This window comes from Epinephelus moara, chromosome 6, assembly GCF_006386435.1.
Source record: "Epinephelus moara isolate mb chromosome 6, YSFRI_EMoa_1.0, whole genome shotgun sequence".
Lineage (NCBI taxonomy): Eukaryota > Metazoa > Chordata > Actinopteri > Perciformes > Serranidae > Epinephelus > Epinephelus moara.
The window spans coordinates 33,056,953-33,071,949 of record NC_065511.1 but is presented as its reverse complement, the minus strand read 5'-3'; the positions used below and the strand labels follow the sequence as shown (position 1 = coordinate 33,071,949).

Genomic DNA, 14,997 nt, shown 5'->3' with positions numbered 1-14,997 from the left:
CATCCTGGATATATCCTTCAAACACAGACTGTAGACCCCTCTGTCTGCTTCTCTCTGGAATCACTCTTTCATTTCTCCAAAAACATTATAACATTTCCTCAGGGAGTGCAGTTAGTTACAGTGTGGGCTCCATGCTTACTCCGTCAGCTTGTGGGACCACCATAAAGGGGCAGGGCTTAGTGAAAGGTCAAATAGAAAGAAAATAGTTCCTACATGAAACTGCTCACAACAAGGTCTGTAGATCATCTTCAGTTACCAGGTCATGATTTCTGGAAAGAGACATTGCTGTTGAGTTGTTCAAATGTATTTTTTGACGCTTTTAGCACCACAAGCCGAGTGCCATTGAGTTTTATTATAATGGAGAGAAGGCAGACATCTCTGCGGCTGATATCTTAAACACTCGGCAACTCACACCAAAACAATCTAGATTAATAAATAGCACGATAGATAAGAGGAAAAAATTGATTTTGGCGTTAACTGTCCCATTAATGGTTTAAAAACACACTGTTTTATGTCACTTATGTTTACATGTCTCTGCTGTTCATTTGCTGCTGTGAATTTGACAGCCAGTTTATTTTTTAGCCTTAAATGTATTTTACAGAAGCCATACTTGATTTTAATGAACTTTTGATGGATACGTGGTCTTTTGTTTTAATCAGTTCTGTCAGTGCAATGTAATTTAACAGTATTCCAGTGCATTAATAGATTCTGAATGTTGCATCGGGGGAAGCCAGTTTCTTGTCTTTGTTAAAGCTAGACTGGCCCCCTGATGTCTTAACTGTGTGTTTCATTTGCTATTCAGGGCTGCCATCAGGTGAATAATTTTATTTTCTGTGATTCTTACTGTACAAGTTGCCTTCCAAATAAAACAGTGACATAGGGTTGAAATGTTTTATGTTGTGTATTATGTCCAGCAGAGGGTGCCCTCTACATAGTAATGTACTTGGTTGCGTCACTTGGTATCAGTAGGAAGTCAAAGGAAGCACTATATTTATTTTCAGTACTTTATTCTGAGAACCACAAACACAGATAATAGATTAGAGTGTACTTCATAAAAAAACCTCCTCACACAATCTGTCCGGAGGTTTCACTTATTAATATAAATAAATACAAAGGAGTTGTTAGATAGAAATTAAAACATCAAATCACATTCATCAATATTATTTACAAGACAAGGTGACTGTTTACACACTGGTGGGGAGCTGAAATGCTTTACAAGAGATCTGTAGAAATATGACACTTTTATGAAGCAGGAATGTTGTCAAATATCGTCCTCAACACTGACGTCATTTTGTCCTCTGCTTCCTCACAGTTTCATAAAGTGCCGTATTGTTTTTATTAAAAATTTTTAGCTCTTTTCATCACAGGGCGTTGACCTCATATAAGTTACAGTCGTTATTTTTACACGTTTAAAGCATCTTACATTCACTCGGCAGTGTGAACGGAGTCATGGATTAGTGACTATTGAGTACAGGGACACAGGATGTAGATCATCTGGTTACTGACTTCTACATGAAACTATTAGCTTAGTTAGCTATGTTTGCTACATCACCGTACAGTATATGGACTTTATAGTGTCACTTTGGCAAAATGTCTACCGTCCTGCACTTTGCCCAACAGTTCTATTTTGATACAACGCCAAACTGTCACAAACTCAAAGGTTAAAAAAGTGATAAAAACAGGGCAGCGCAAAGAAACACTTGCTTTCAGTATTACAAGTAAAACTTCAAATGCATGTCAGCCAAGTCAGTACGCTTTCATTTATCTACATTAAAGCTGACATACACACTCGTTCATTTATGCACATGCACAGCAAGCCCCGACGCGTGCCGCCAAACACCACACAGTGTCCTTCAGGAGTGTTTGTGGTCGTAGTGGAAGTGTTGATGGAGTTGCAGTACAGGAACTCCGACATCCCGACTGTTAGTGTGATTAGATGTGGTCGCAGAGCTGCAGTTTGGTTTCAGTCCGAGTTAAAAAGGTTTGGTGGTGCTGAGCCCTCCTCGACAATCGCTATGTCTTTCTTCTGCACGGGCGCTTCATGACTTGATCTCGATGACTTTGATGAAAGGGAGCGGTTTGGTAGATGAGGTGGTCGGCTTGATTGGTTTACTGAGGGGACAAGAGGAAGGGAAATTAGTTGGTTCAGTGTTGAAACACCATAAAAACAAATAATCAGGGATCTTATTTAGATGCATGACTGAAGGGTCCTGTAGGACAGTGATACTCAACTCGTGGCAACCAGACCAGGCATGAGACAGGCCTTTAGTTGTGTAATTGTGTAGCCACACCGAGCTAGTGAATGGGACTGGACGTTTAATTGGGACTAGGCTTTTATTTGAAGTTTTAAGGTGCAAATAGAACTTGTTTAGCAAAAAAAGGGCCAAGGGAGGATCCTTCAGACCCCCCGACGAAGGTCTGAGCTAGGTCTGTTTATTAACTGGTCCCTGGCCTCCTGTCAATTTGCAAATGTGGCCCCATGCAAAGCAAGTTGAGTATCCCTGTTGTAGGACTTGCAAATCTATCTCAAAGTGAAAAATAATATGAAGAGGAAAGGCAAAATTAGTTACCTATACACGATCTGGGGGTTGCGCTCTGATGAGAGGTAAGAATTTGACCTTTGTCCTCCCAGGAAGTAGTCCATCTGGTCATGCATCTCTCGGTTCTGCAAACACAGGAAGTCAGAGGTCAGTGCACATAATAGCAAAAATGTTAAGATGGTCATCAAACAGACAGCGGTTGCATTTCCTCCTCTTTCATACTGCCATTAGAAGCGCTATGAGAAGGCGGGGGGACATGATTGTTTCACAGCTTATCTGTCTCGTGAATTATTGACAGGATACAGTGACAGTTTCAGCAAAAGTTATCCAATACAGCTTTAACCCTGACTCTTCAGTCAAAATTCCCTTGAAAAGCCATAAAACCTGATCTTATCTTAAACCTGAACCTTATCTGAGAGGCCAATAAGCAGTCCTCACCTCAGCCTCCAAGAAAGCCACTTTCTCCTCCAGCTCTTTGATCACGCGGTCCCTCTCTTGGATCACCATGCGGGAGTTCTGGAGCTAAAGACAAGAAAACACACACAAACAGTCAGTAAATCCTGCACAAATATGAACTCGGAGACAGCGTGTTTGCTTTCGAGAGTCTCACACATGTGCGCCTCACCTGTTCAATCATGTGTCTGACTTTCCTCTGCTGGCTTTTCAGCATGTCATCCAGATGGTGGATCTTTTCCTTGAGAATAGCCACCTCCTTCTCCAACTGCTCAGCCCTAAAAATACACACAGAGAGTTAAGAACATGCCGCTTGAGATTTGACTGTCACTGACTGATAAAGAATCATTCATTGTGTTCATTGTTATCATGTATGTTTGTGTTAGCTGACCTCTGCTCCCCTGCCTGGCCGTCTTCTCTGAGCTTGCGCAGCTCGCGGAGTTCATCCTCGCGGCTGCGGATCGCATCCCTCAGGGTGGCACTCTCCTGCTCCATCCCTCCCAGCAGCCTCTGGAGCTCATCTATGCGCCTGTCTTTCTTCTCGCTGGCTTCTTCTGTGATCCTCAGCTTCTCCTCCTCATTGCTCAGACGCTCCTTCAGCTTGCTGCTTTCAACCTAGAAGAGACAGTGATGGTTTATTTCTGTTGTTTAAAATGTGGCTTCAGCATAAATAACATAAATTTAGGCTCTGTAATGTGTGTGTTACCTGCAGCCTCTCTTTTTCCTCCTGGTGTTTCTTTTCTGCTTCCTGTAGCTGTGCATATAAGCGCTTGCTGACCTCCCTCAGCTTGGCTCTCTCCGCTTCTTCTTCTGCTTCCTAAAAGAGTAAAGAATGAAGGGTTAGATTAGCAGATAGATACTGCAATGTCCCAGAGAGGCCGAGTCCAGAGCTTAATACAGTTGAGAATTTGTGCTTGAACTCATTCACCCATAATAATAGGCATAAATTTCCCCCCTTAATACTTAGAAAATGTGCATTTGTCTCCTTTGATGAAAACATGAGCGAAACAGAGGACTTTTACTTAGACATAATTTAAGACATAAGTCAGAGGGGGTGAGTGCTTATGCAAAAAAACTATTTTGTATTTTAGATTTGTAATTAACTTAGATCATTTTAAAGACATCTGTTTTCACTTGGACATTAAAGGGACTCTTTAATTTTAGAGTTAATTGTATCATGCGCAGGACTGGCTTACACACAACACTTTTAAGCTGGACAGAGAAGCAGATAGATACTTTCATGATGACCTAATGTAAAATCTTGTTTTCATTTCATTCGAGCTTTGGGTATGGCTGTCATAAAGAAAACAGGCGTGTCTGCGTGCGTCACTAGAGCAGTTGGATCACGACCAGCATCTCCCTCATGATTTCTGCAACACTTCTGCGAGTGAGCCGTGGCGTGACTCACAGATAAATGCTATAATTGGTGCCAAAGCCATTCAACCAAACACAGCCGTGTCACCTCTGTTTGTATTTGTACTAAACAATACTGGCATGCAGATTGTATGGTTGCTACAAGTGCGTGGCTCAAAGACAGCAGCAAAACTATTAAAGGAGAGGTATCTGTGGAATGCTGGGAACAATGAGAAGGGCCTGAACACAATAACACATGGAGGGAGAGGAACAGTGTGTGCTCTCGCACGTTTTCATACACCCCGGGGTGCTATAAGCGTATTTACTCTGTCGCTGTCTTTCTTTTTTTCACTATATCACATCTCTGTTTAACCTTATATCTCGTTCCACCTCTTCTGTGTGCCTCTGGGAGGTTATCGCTTTACACGCACCACACAAAACACAATGGCACACATTGTCCAAAGGAAAACACATTGGACATTGGACTGCAGCTATGATACATACACGACATTTGATATGCTCACACACACACAGTATATGCTCACCTGTCCGTCAGCTTTAGCTCCTCCGCCGGGGGCAGGTGAGGTGCTCTTTCGGAAGGGAAGACCAACTTTCCACCCGTTTGTGTGCGTCTGGAGAGAAAAGGAGGAAGTCAGCAAGGAAAGAGTGAAAAATTGAGATGCGAGAGGAGGAGGAAATGCCGTTAAGCATGCAGGATGTAAGGTCAACAATGGCGAGGGCACAACAAAGCAGCTCAAAATAGACCTACCTTGTTTTTGGCTGCCATCTGCTCCCTCAGCGTCTTCAGGCAATACCTCACCTGTGTGATACACAGATATATTGTGAGTTGCTGAGATAATATCTTATATTTGTCAGCGTTTTAACATCTGTGTGTTTGCGGCTGATAAACACAAGATTGTATCATTAGCAGAGAGAAAACAAGTCTGGAAGCCAGGAGGAATTTGCATGATGCCAACATGCAAATTGTTATGTAACCCAGGAGACAGGGTTGAGCAGCTGCAGTGTTCAATACAGTAGATACCGTGCAGAGACTGACCTCCTGTATCTGTGACACTTCATCTGACAGCATCTTCAGGCTCTGCTGGTGTTTCTGCTGCTCTTGTCTGCGGGCCTCTAAATAAACCTGCGACAGGGAGGAGAGACGCACACGGATGTCAAACACCAGCGTGACCGCGAGACAAACACGCAGCATTTATTTCTTCCAAAACAACAGCCAGTGTGCCACACCCACCTTTATAACCTCCACCTGCTCCTCTGTAGATTTGACTGGTTCGGGATTCAGAGATGTCCTGTCACTGGGCGGCTGCACCAGCGCAAACGCACGTCCGATTGGCTGCAGATGAGAGAGCAGAGGAGTTAGTTAACGATGTAGCATGCGTAGTGTTTCATGTTGCGTGAGGATGGGTGTGATACATTTCCACACATATGCAAACATGAGTGAGGTCACGGTGCTTTGCTAACCCCAGGAGAGGAGTTGAAGCATGTTTCTCGTCAGAATATTGCAAAACAATTGGAAGGACAGCCTGGAGTACTTCCGTTTAATAATCATTATGAAACATCTGTGGAATGATGCAATTCAACTGTGAACACATCAAGAAGAATGTATGTCTTAACCCCAGAGTGAATTGTTCCTCCTGTGTATGTGCGAGTGACTGTGAGTCTCTATAATCAGTAGGTAGAAACATTTTTCCGTAATCACTATGGAGACTAACCCATAAACATCTGGTGCTTCTCTGGAAGTAGTATTCAGACTTGGTCAAAACCATAAGCAGAGAGTCTCAGAAGAAGGTGGTTATGTAACTCAGCCGCTCTGGTGGTCCGTTTTTTTTAATCTAACTTTGGCACCAGTTTTTTGGGAGAACAATGGTTGTCTATTGAGTGGCCTCGTGTGGGAACTGCGCTAATGAAAAGCTGAAGGCAGCCGTGGCATGTTTACAAGAAGTCGGTGTCTCTGTACAGTTTGTGTGTAGGGATGCGTGTATGAATGTACGGTAGCTCTGAGCTAATTCCTCCGGATCATTGAGAAGATTTACAGCCTGAACTTTCAGATCCAAATATGGTCCGAATGATCGCACCTTCACCTTTGTTTGTTTTTTTTCTCATCCAAAGAAATCGCAGACTATTCCCCCTCATGGTTTACAGTACAAATCCGACCCAGTGCATCCATTAAAAATTAAATGCATCAGTTTGATATCTTAAACCCTCAAGTATCAAATTTTCCATGCTGTATTCCTCGATCTCCCACAGTTAGGGTCCCAGGACTTAGTCTGCTCTTAGCACTGATGTTACAGTCCACATTACAACCTATCAGGTGCAGGAAGTTCTTACCTTGTCCCTGTGCTGCTCCGAGCTCCGAGCTGCCTGGCGCTGGTCTTGCAGTGTGAGCCTCAGCCTCCTGCACCCGTCCTGAAAACCAAGACAGGAGACGATGAAGTGAATCCACAAAGAGACCGTTATGTGATGGATAAAATGATTGAGGACTATTTTGAGGAGGGGGGCGGGGGGAAGAGGAGGAGAAAGTGAGTCATACTCACTGAAAGTACCAGAGAAGGAGGGAGAGAGTAACCAATAAGACAGAGAGAGGGGGGCTACGAGCGTCAGACAGAAAGCAAAAGTTTTTCACAGCTGCACAGAGACAGATTGTTTGAATTAAATTGCGTGCTGTGGACGTCAGAGGGACTTTAGGCGGAAACTCTCCAGGCGCTCGCAGCCAATTGGAAGCGCTGGCTGGATTTCTGGGAAAGTGGGCAGAAAATGTCATGTCAAGCAAGACAGAACATTTCCATGGCAACAAAATCCTCACAGTAGCCATAAACTGTCTGGCACGCTAACAGTATCAGAGTGGGGAGCAAGGCAGAGACGAAACAATGCACAGAACGCCTCGCAGACCTTCCTGGTTATTTCTTTCACTCGCAGGAGAGAAGTTGCTTTAACAGGAAAAGTTTCGGCCAGGATGTCGCAGGGTGTGTGTGTCCTTCCAGCACAGGGAACCCCCTTAAAAGTGATACCCAGCTAGTGTGTGTGTGCAAGTGCAACTATGCGGATATGAGGGAGGAGGTCGCAGACATTATATAACTCATTCCAGCCCAACACAACTTGTTCTGTTTATATTCCCTTATGCATTCACTGTGTCCTCCTGCTGTCTAAACTCATGTCAACTCTGAGACACGAACAGGCAGAGAAGAAATGGCTGCAATCTTCCCCTGGGGTTAAACGCTATAAACAAAAACAAACGCACACACGCAAGCAATTACACAGAAGGGCGTGCACACACACATCAGATTTATTGGTGATATATTACACCAGCCAAATTGGGTGATAAATAATTAACCTAGAAGATAACAGTGTCATGTGTTTGTGTAATATCATCTGTCCCTATTTAACCCTTTCCTACTGCAATACTTTTCTTTGTTTTCTTTTGGTACGTGCAGCACAAAAGGCCCTGCTACTTGCATTTCCTGTTTTGACTGCCACAGACGCTGACAAATCAAGTCTTCACTGAGCTTTAAATAACATCGCTGGACTTTGTCAGCGGATGGAGTTTGCCCAGCTGTTGAGTTTTTTAAGCTTAAATAAAACGCTCCACTTTAAAGGCAACATGGACAAAAAGTACTTAAAGATACACTAGGCATGTCGTCACTTATGACCCACTAGAAGTTTATGGTGGTGTATTTTTCTGCACAGTTTCTGCCCTCTGCCTGTATTTTCTGATTTTCTCCTTATTTCAAGTGTTTGGGATGTTTATGGACGTGTTGCCCTCAAAGCGCTCAGGTGAGGGCGGGGCTTCATAAAAGGCAGCGGCTATAGGTGCCAGACTGTAGCCAGCAGGCATCCAAGAGACAGCGCAGAAAAAAGCAAATATAGCGAGGCAAAATGCCAAACGAGAGTGAATCTGGGGTCAGCTTTTAACTTCAGTTTCGCTGGTGAGCGTTTTTACAAACAGTAACCGACAAATGTGCTTCGTGTGCCTTTAAAGTGCTGCGAGAAAAATGGAAATTTGAACATCTATAATCATGTGTCATGGTTAGCAATAACGCCTCACAGCTTCCTGGTTCGGACCCTGGATGCATGTACATGTTCTCCCTGTGTCAGCGTGGGTTTTCTCCAGGTACTCCAGCTTCCTCCCACAGTCCAAAGACATGCAGGTTAACTGGTGACTCTAAATTGACCGTAGGTGTGAATGTGAGTGTGAATGGTTGTCTGTCTCTATGTGTCAGCCCTGTGATAGTCTGGTGACGTGTCCAGGGTGTACCCCACCCCCACGTCAGCTGGGATAGGCTCCAGCCCCCCCTCACGATCCCCAACAGGATAAGTGGTTATGGAAAATGAATGAATAAATGAATATACTAATATTCGTTTTCATAATTTTTTTCAAGCAAAAATGCCAAACTTTTCTAGGTTTCAGTTGTGACAGTAAAAGTGAAGCAAACGTCCTCTTATTCCAGCTTCGTAAATATGAATATATTCTGTTTTTTCACCATTTTCTTTAAACCAAACAAATAATCAATTTATCTAGAAAGAAATCATTCGTTGCAGCCAAATTGATGACATCATGTTGGTCTTTAAGAAACAATGATAGACTGTTTTTTCTTTATCTTTCTTTTTCTGACATTTCACGGACCAAACAATAAATCAGTCGTGAAAACAGTCATTAGTCACGGCCCTATCCTAAACTCAACCTTTTCTCCAGTTTACTGAAAGAGTGGCAAAGTGACTCCCTCTGTATAGACACTACGTCTGATATGCATAATGCCCAGGCCTTGATGTAAGCCAGACAGGGGAAATGGACTGGACTGTGTTGTGTAATGTTGTGATAAAGAGCGGTGAGAGGTTGTAAAAGAAAGGCCCGTGTGTTTCGCAGACTACAGAAGGCCTTTCTGACTTGCTGGTTATCTACACAGGAAGTACAGTGGTGGAAGAGAGAGCAGAGAGGGACAGATGGGAAAATCCTCAACAAGAACAATTAAAAAATGGCAGAGGAAGCAGCCTAATAGTTGGGCTGGGGGTGGGGGGTCCTACTACGACAAACAAAACTCAGGGAAACGAAAGCCAGAAATTCCCCTCTTGTTCAACATGATTTCCTCTCAGATTACAGACACCTGAAAGCACAGCGATTACGGGAGGGAAAAGAGAAGAGGGGAAGAGAGAAGGGGGAACAGTGAGAGGGTTGTTAGGAAGGAATCCATCATTATACAACTTCTCTGGCTCTTCACAGACAACCAAACAAAGACTCTGCTAATCCTCGCTCTGCCATCGACTGTTTACACGCTACCCTCTGCCTATTTTTCTCTTTTATATCCACACACACAAAAATGTCGCCCGTACCACCTTCAAAGACAACCTGTAATACTAGACTTCCCGGGAACACACGGACAAAGGGACTAGTTGGAAGTGCTCGCAGACTGTGACGTTTGCAGGCACACGCACACATGCAGGAAAATACACACAGAGATACACACAATAACTCAAAGTACACGCTACCTTTATAACAGGGCAGAAACCTGAAACTAAGCGCACACACACACACACACACAAACACAGTGTCCACCGACAATGAGCACAAAAGATCACGGGGTATGGCCAGGCCGAAAGGCTTAAAGGGTATGAAGACGCTTTTGTTTTGGACTTTGGCATGAGGAGGCCTGTGAATCATGCGGGTTAAATTAGCGGAGAAGTGACTGGAAATGTTGCTGACAAACAGACAGACCTGCTGAGTTTTGGGCAAAGAAACTAAATCTCCTTTAGAGCTCTGTGCCACTTTGTAAAAGTACGTGATGTTCAGATTTCTGAGGCCAGTAAACAGTAGAACATATTGTGCCTCCAGGTGTTCTACCTGCATTCCACATAAAAATTCCACTAGTGTGCGTACTTCATCCTACATTAAATCAATCTGTCCTTCTAATGCACTGCTTTCCCACACCTGCTGCACAGATGCACCTTCTGCATTATAAACCCGGGCCTCTGAAGCAACAGGTGGGAGCCGACTGAGTTTAGCGCTACAGCTGCAGGTATTGAATGTTTCGAAACCAGTGCCCATACGATACCTGAGTTCAATTACCTTACTTAAACAAGGATTTGGATATACAAATATATCCTTCCACAACAGCTTTTTTTAGCTGAACTGAAACTTGGATGAAATAAAACTTCAAAGTTATGACTAGGATCAAGAATATTTGATCAAAGAATAAGCAAACAAAACTGAGAGTCTAAGCATTCAATGCCAACTTTTGTTACATAACAGCTACTGATCCTCGATTGTGCAGACACATTTTTGCCACTGAACTATTTTGATAATCTATTACTTATTTTAGTCATTTTTCAAGCCACAATGCCAAACTTTTGCAAGTTCCAGCCTCGTAGGGCCCTCGCATACCAAGCCCATGGTCGAACATCGGTCAATGTCGGGCCATCGGTGGCAATCTGTCACCCAAGTTTTAGGCGCTAGTTGTCAGCTTTTTGTTGTCCAATTTAGCATGTTGAATCTGTGTCAGAAATGGTGCTGTCCTTCGGTGAATGAAATCATTCTGATTGGCCTTTCAGCTCAGTGCATGAGAAGAGAAACGGAAGTCAGGAAAGTAAACTGCTAAAGTCAAGAGGGCATGAGATCGAAACAAACTTTTTTTTGCCATTGCGCTTTTGAGCAGAAACGGTTCGTAATTGTTTATGGAAAATGAATAAATGGCGTCTTGAATTCGTCCTGTTGGTCTTCCGGTTTCCCTTTTTGAATGGCGCCGAACATATGTGCTGGTTGGCTGTTGTCTTTAGTCTTTGCGGTGTATTCAAGTGCAACTTTTTAGCGAGACGCAGGCAACTTGAGGCGACACAACAGCCTGCCTTCGTCGCCACTACTTCTTTGATTTTGTTTGGTGTGTTTGGGCCTTTAAATGTGAGGATTTCCTACTTTTCTATGTTAGTAGTTCTCAACCTTTTTTGTGTCAAGGCCCCTAAAGTGATAGACACTAGGTCACAGACCCTCGTTTGATAGGATTTGCTTTAAGGACCTCTAGCTGAAAAGATTTTCGTGATTAGGTATGATTAAGACCAGAATTCTTTAGTTTTCAACTACAGTTGAGGAGATAACCATAAAGGAAGTGAAACCTATGACCAGGATAGTCACTCTTATCTCACATTTAGTTTTCTCTCACTACTGTAGTAAATTAAATAGTTAAAATAAACTATTCCTGATTTTTCTGGAGACTCCTGAAACTCCGTCAAGGACCCCTGGGGGTCCCTGGAGCCCTCTATCATACATTAATGAAGTACTGTTGGAGTTTGGACTGTTGATAAGACAAAACAAGCAATCAAGCAGTCTATTCAATAAAACAATTAGCAGATTAATAAATAATAGAGATACATGTTAGTTGCAGCCCTAGTTTTAAGAACATCCTGTCTTGGGATTAGATCCTTCAATATGGAGCTGTAGCTCTCAGGGTAGAGAAAGGTGTTGTTGCCTGTCCGCCTGTCAGGCGTGGCCTTTCAGTCAGTCGGCAGTCATTACAACTTAAAGGGTTAAGTTAAAGGTTAAGCAAACTTAAAAGGGTAGGATCAAGCTGAGGTGTGAAGAGAAGCTGTTTGCGTGTGTTTAACCATCGTGTGAGAACTTGAATGCTGACGGTAAACCGCTAGTCCAGGATCTGAGTCATGAAGTGCGAGCTGCCATCAGGACAGACTCGCACTATAATTGCTACAATCATCTTTCACTCAATAATGATCCCTTTGGGCTTTTTTTCCTGCTCTGTGTGGTTCGTGAACCAGGTGCGATCTGGCATATTCAAGCCTTTCCTCTACATTGATGCCTCCATATGTCACGTTTGGCTTGTTCCCAGCCAGGAACGTCACACATACTCCTGAGTGAGATGATGTCTGAGGATGAGGGAGGACAGAAGGAATGTGTTAAGTCACATGACGTGGGGAAACTAAATGTCTGGAGGGATAGTTGGGGCATTATTTGAAAAGTGCCCTCACAGCAAAAAATAAATCTCTGGGTTTTTAAGGGAGGAGAAATTGTGGCATGAGTTTCAAATGATTTTCAAATAAAAGCTGGAGTTTTGGTCGTTATTATGAACATTTTGTTTCAAATCCAGGCTGGCTGTTGCTCCTGTTTTACTTCAGATCACCTCAGTTCCAGGAAACTTATCACTAAAGCACCCAGTGAAGGCCTTTCTCTGCTACATCAGGCACATTCATCCTCCTCATGTATCCTTATACACCTGATAAACAGTCTATTTTCTGTTAAGTCATTATGAAATGTTGCATATCGAGGTGAAATACCTCAGCTGCTTTATTTAGTCTGACCTGAATAACCATATCAGGTATGTAAATAACTGGTGGGTGACTATTTGAGTGTGATAAGGATGGATTTGCCTTCTGTATGACGCTGATGTAAATGTGCTGTCAGTGGCACGTTAAAATGTAATGTATGACAGATAAAACAGACGCTGAACAAATGTGGAGTTTCGCATATTGCTTAACAAGACATTCCTCAACACAAATAATCAGTTTATTAGGTGTGCGAGTGGAGCTGCCCTCTGTACACTTTGACCTTCTTTGTACAGTTACACAACGGTAAGTGACATTTAAAGAGGAACGCCGCCTCAATAAGAACTCCATTATGTTATTGTATATGTGCCAAAGCAAAAAAACAGAGAAGTAAGTCTCAAACTCGAGAAAATATCCCACTTTTAAAGTACACAGTATTTGTCCTAGGTACATAATTGTTATTAATATCAGTTACAATGACCCGTAAATGAGTAAAAACAGGTGTTTTTTTTGGTTGAACGAATGCTTTAATGCTATAATTGAAATTTGAAACCATTTTTTTTTAAAAATAAATATGTAATAAAAGTCTCACTGCATCTGTCTGCATTTTTCCCCTCCAACACTGTAGATAAGCAAATGTACACTGTATGATAACCGTCACTATTCATACCACAGTACACCTTAAAACCACTATACTCCTGCAACCTTAGCTATAACATCACAAACTTGAGTTTTAGCACTCTAGTTTTTGGATTTGAGTTGAGTTATTCAAGTTTACTAAAATGTCTGGACTGTCCTAGACCCATATGAATAATCTATGACTTTTAAAAATGGGCGTAGCTCCCCTTGAAGTCATCACAATTGACACCAATCTAAAATCTAGCTGTCAATTCCTGCTCTAATCAGGCTTGGTTACATTTAATTTAACATCATTATAGCCGAGACTGTTCACTGTAATCTCCTCTTTAGAGAACACCATCTGATATGAGCTCAGTGATCCGTCGCAGTAGGAGACTGCTGATAAGGTGAAAGTGTCATGTTGCCCCGCAACCTCATAAACCACAGTGGAGGTTAACAGTTTTCCTCTCTCAGGTAAATGATTAAACCTCTGCTGCCACCAGAGAATAAAGACCATTGACTGTTAAGTGACGCAGGTAGCTGCAGTGCTGATCACTCATCTACTGCACAAGCATCCACCAAACAAACTGAGCTTTACATCAAGCAAGTGTGATGTTTAATCCTGTTTAAGAAAACTTTACAAGCACAGGTGGTGGACATATTGTACACGCAAAGCATTTAGAGGTTTGTCTCCTTAGCTGGCTTCACTGTCTGTCACAAGTGCAACTGTAAGCCCTTAAATGATGCAGGCAGAAGGCACCTGTGACAGGCACAGATGTTATTTGGACTAATTCTGAGCTGCTGCCTTTATGTGTGTGTGTGTGTGTGTGTGTGTGTGTGTGTGTGTGTGTGTGTGTGTGTGTGTGTGTATGTGGGGACTCAGGAGGGAAGGGGCTAATACTTTAATTACAATAAGGCCACAGACTTAAAAGTAAAAACACCACTTAGAGGAGATGAAGCCTTAAGATGTGTGACAGAGCCATGACACAATCACACAATGACTCGAATACAGTCAACAAAACTGATCATGTAAAGCAAGAAAAAAAGATAAGAAGAGAGGAAACTGAAAATAGTTTAACTTAAAAAGGACCAATAGATTAAAAAAAGTGGCAAAAATAACAATTTAAGTGTTTAAATTTGGGTTTCTTGATTCAAAAATGAATTATTTTAACATAATGCACTCACACCGGAAGTAAACCGAAATACATGAAGACCTACTTTATCATTAACTTCACCATTAAATAGACAAAAGCAACACATATATGAATAATATCGAGCAACTCACCCCATATTCTTGACTCCTGATGTCCTCAAACGTGCACAGACTCCTCGACACTCCGTTCATCTTGGATAGAAATAAATACTCCTCACACAAACAGATAAATAAACAAATAAATAAACTACTATTTGAAGCTCCCTCCGCTACACAGAAGCAGTTCCCGGTGTGTGTCCGTCCGCGGTAGCTGCTGCCGTTATCAGTCTCCTGCCCGGTGTGCAGACCGGTGTGTGTTCATGTATGTGTTCCCTCCCCTCTCAGCACATTGTAATAACTTTTCTCATCACGTCACTGTGGGAGTGGAAGGCTAAAAGCAACACGCCCACAAAGCGACCGAAACAGCCAAATAGGGAACCGGGGAAACAGGAGTGTGTGAGAGGGGAGGGCGGATGGAGATACCTGCTGCTTCTGGATCAATACATGATGATGATGTGATGACGGTGATATTCACCTGGGTGAGATGTTCAGGGAGTCTGA

General features: G+C 42.7%; 1 protein-coding gene across 1 annotated transcript; it reads right to left on the bottom strand.

The window, feature by feature from the left end:
• Positions 1–990: 990 nt before the first annotated feature.
• On the bottom strand, positions 991–14,769 carry tuft1a (tuftelin 1a). Its single transcript, XM_050047169.1, has 12 exons — positions 14,530–14,769; positions 6,696–6,773; positions 5,599–5,700; positions 5,404–5,490; positions 5,116–5,166; positions 4,892–4,978; positions 3,700–3,810; positions 3,385–3,608; positions 3,166–3,271; positions 2,979–3,062; positions 2,571–2,665; positions 991–2,112 (listed from the first exon to the last, which is right to left on the bottom strand). The coding sequence occupies exons 1-12, from the start codon at positions 14,587–14,589 to the stop codon at positions 2,040–2,042; spliced, it is 1,158 nt and encodes a 385-aa protein (XP_049903126.1). The 5' UTR covers positions 14,590–14,769; the 3' UTR covers positions 991–2,039.
• Between the last annotated feature and the right edge of the window lie 228 nt (positions 14,770–14,997).

What these genes read in the sequence shown, in the direction of transcription:
- tuft1a (XM_050047169.1), bottom strand. Translation starts at nt 14,589, where the DNA reads ATGAACGGAGTGTCGAGGAGTCTGTGCACGTTTGAGGACATCAGGAGT. An exon ending in CGGAGCAGCACAGGGACAAG is followed by an intron (nt 5,701 to 6,695) that starts GTAAGAACTTCC and finishes TCTCATCTGCAG; the next exon opens with CCAATCGGACGTGCGTTTGC. An exon ending in AGGAAAAAGAGAGGCTGCAG is followed by an intron (nt 3,609 to 3,699) that starts GTAACACACACA and finishes TGTCTCTTCTAG; the next exon opens with GTTGAAAGCAGCAAGCTGAA.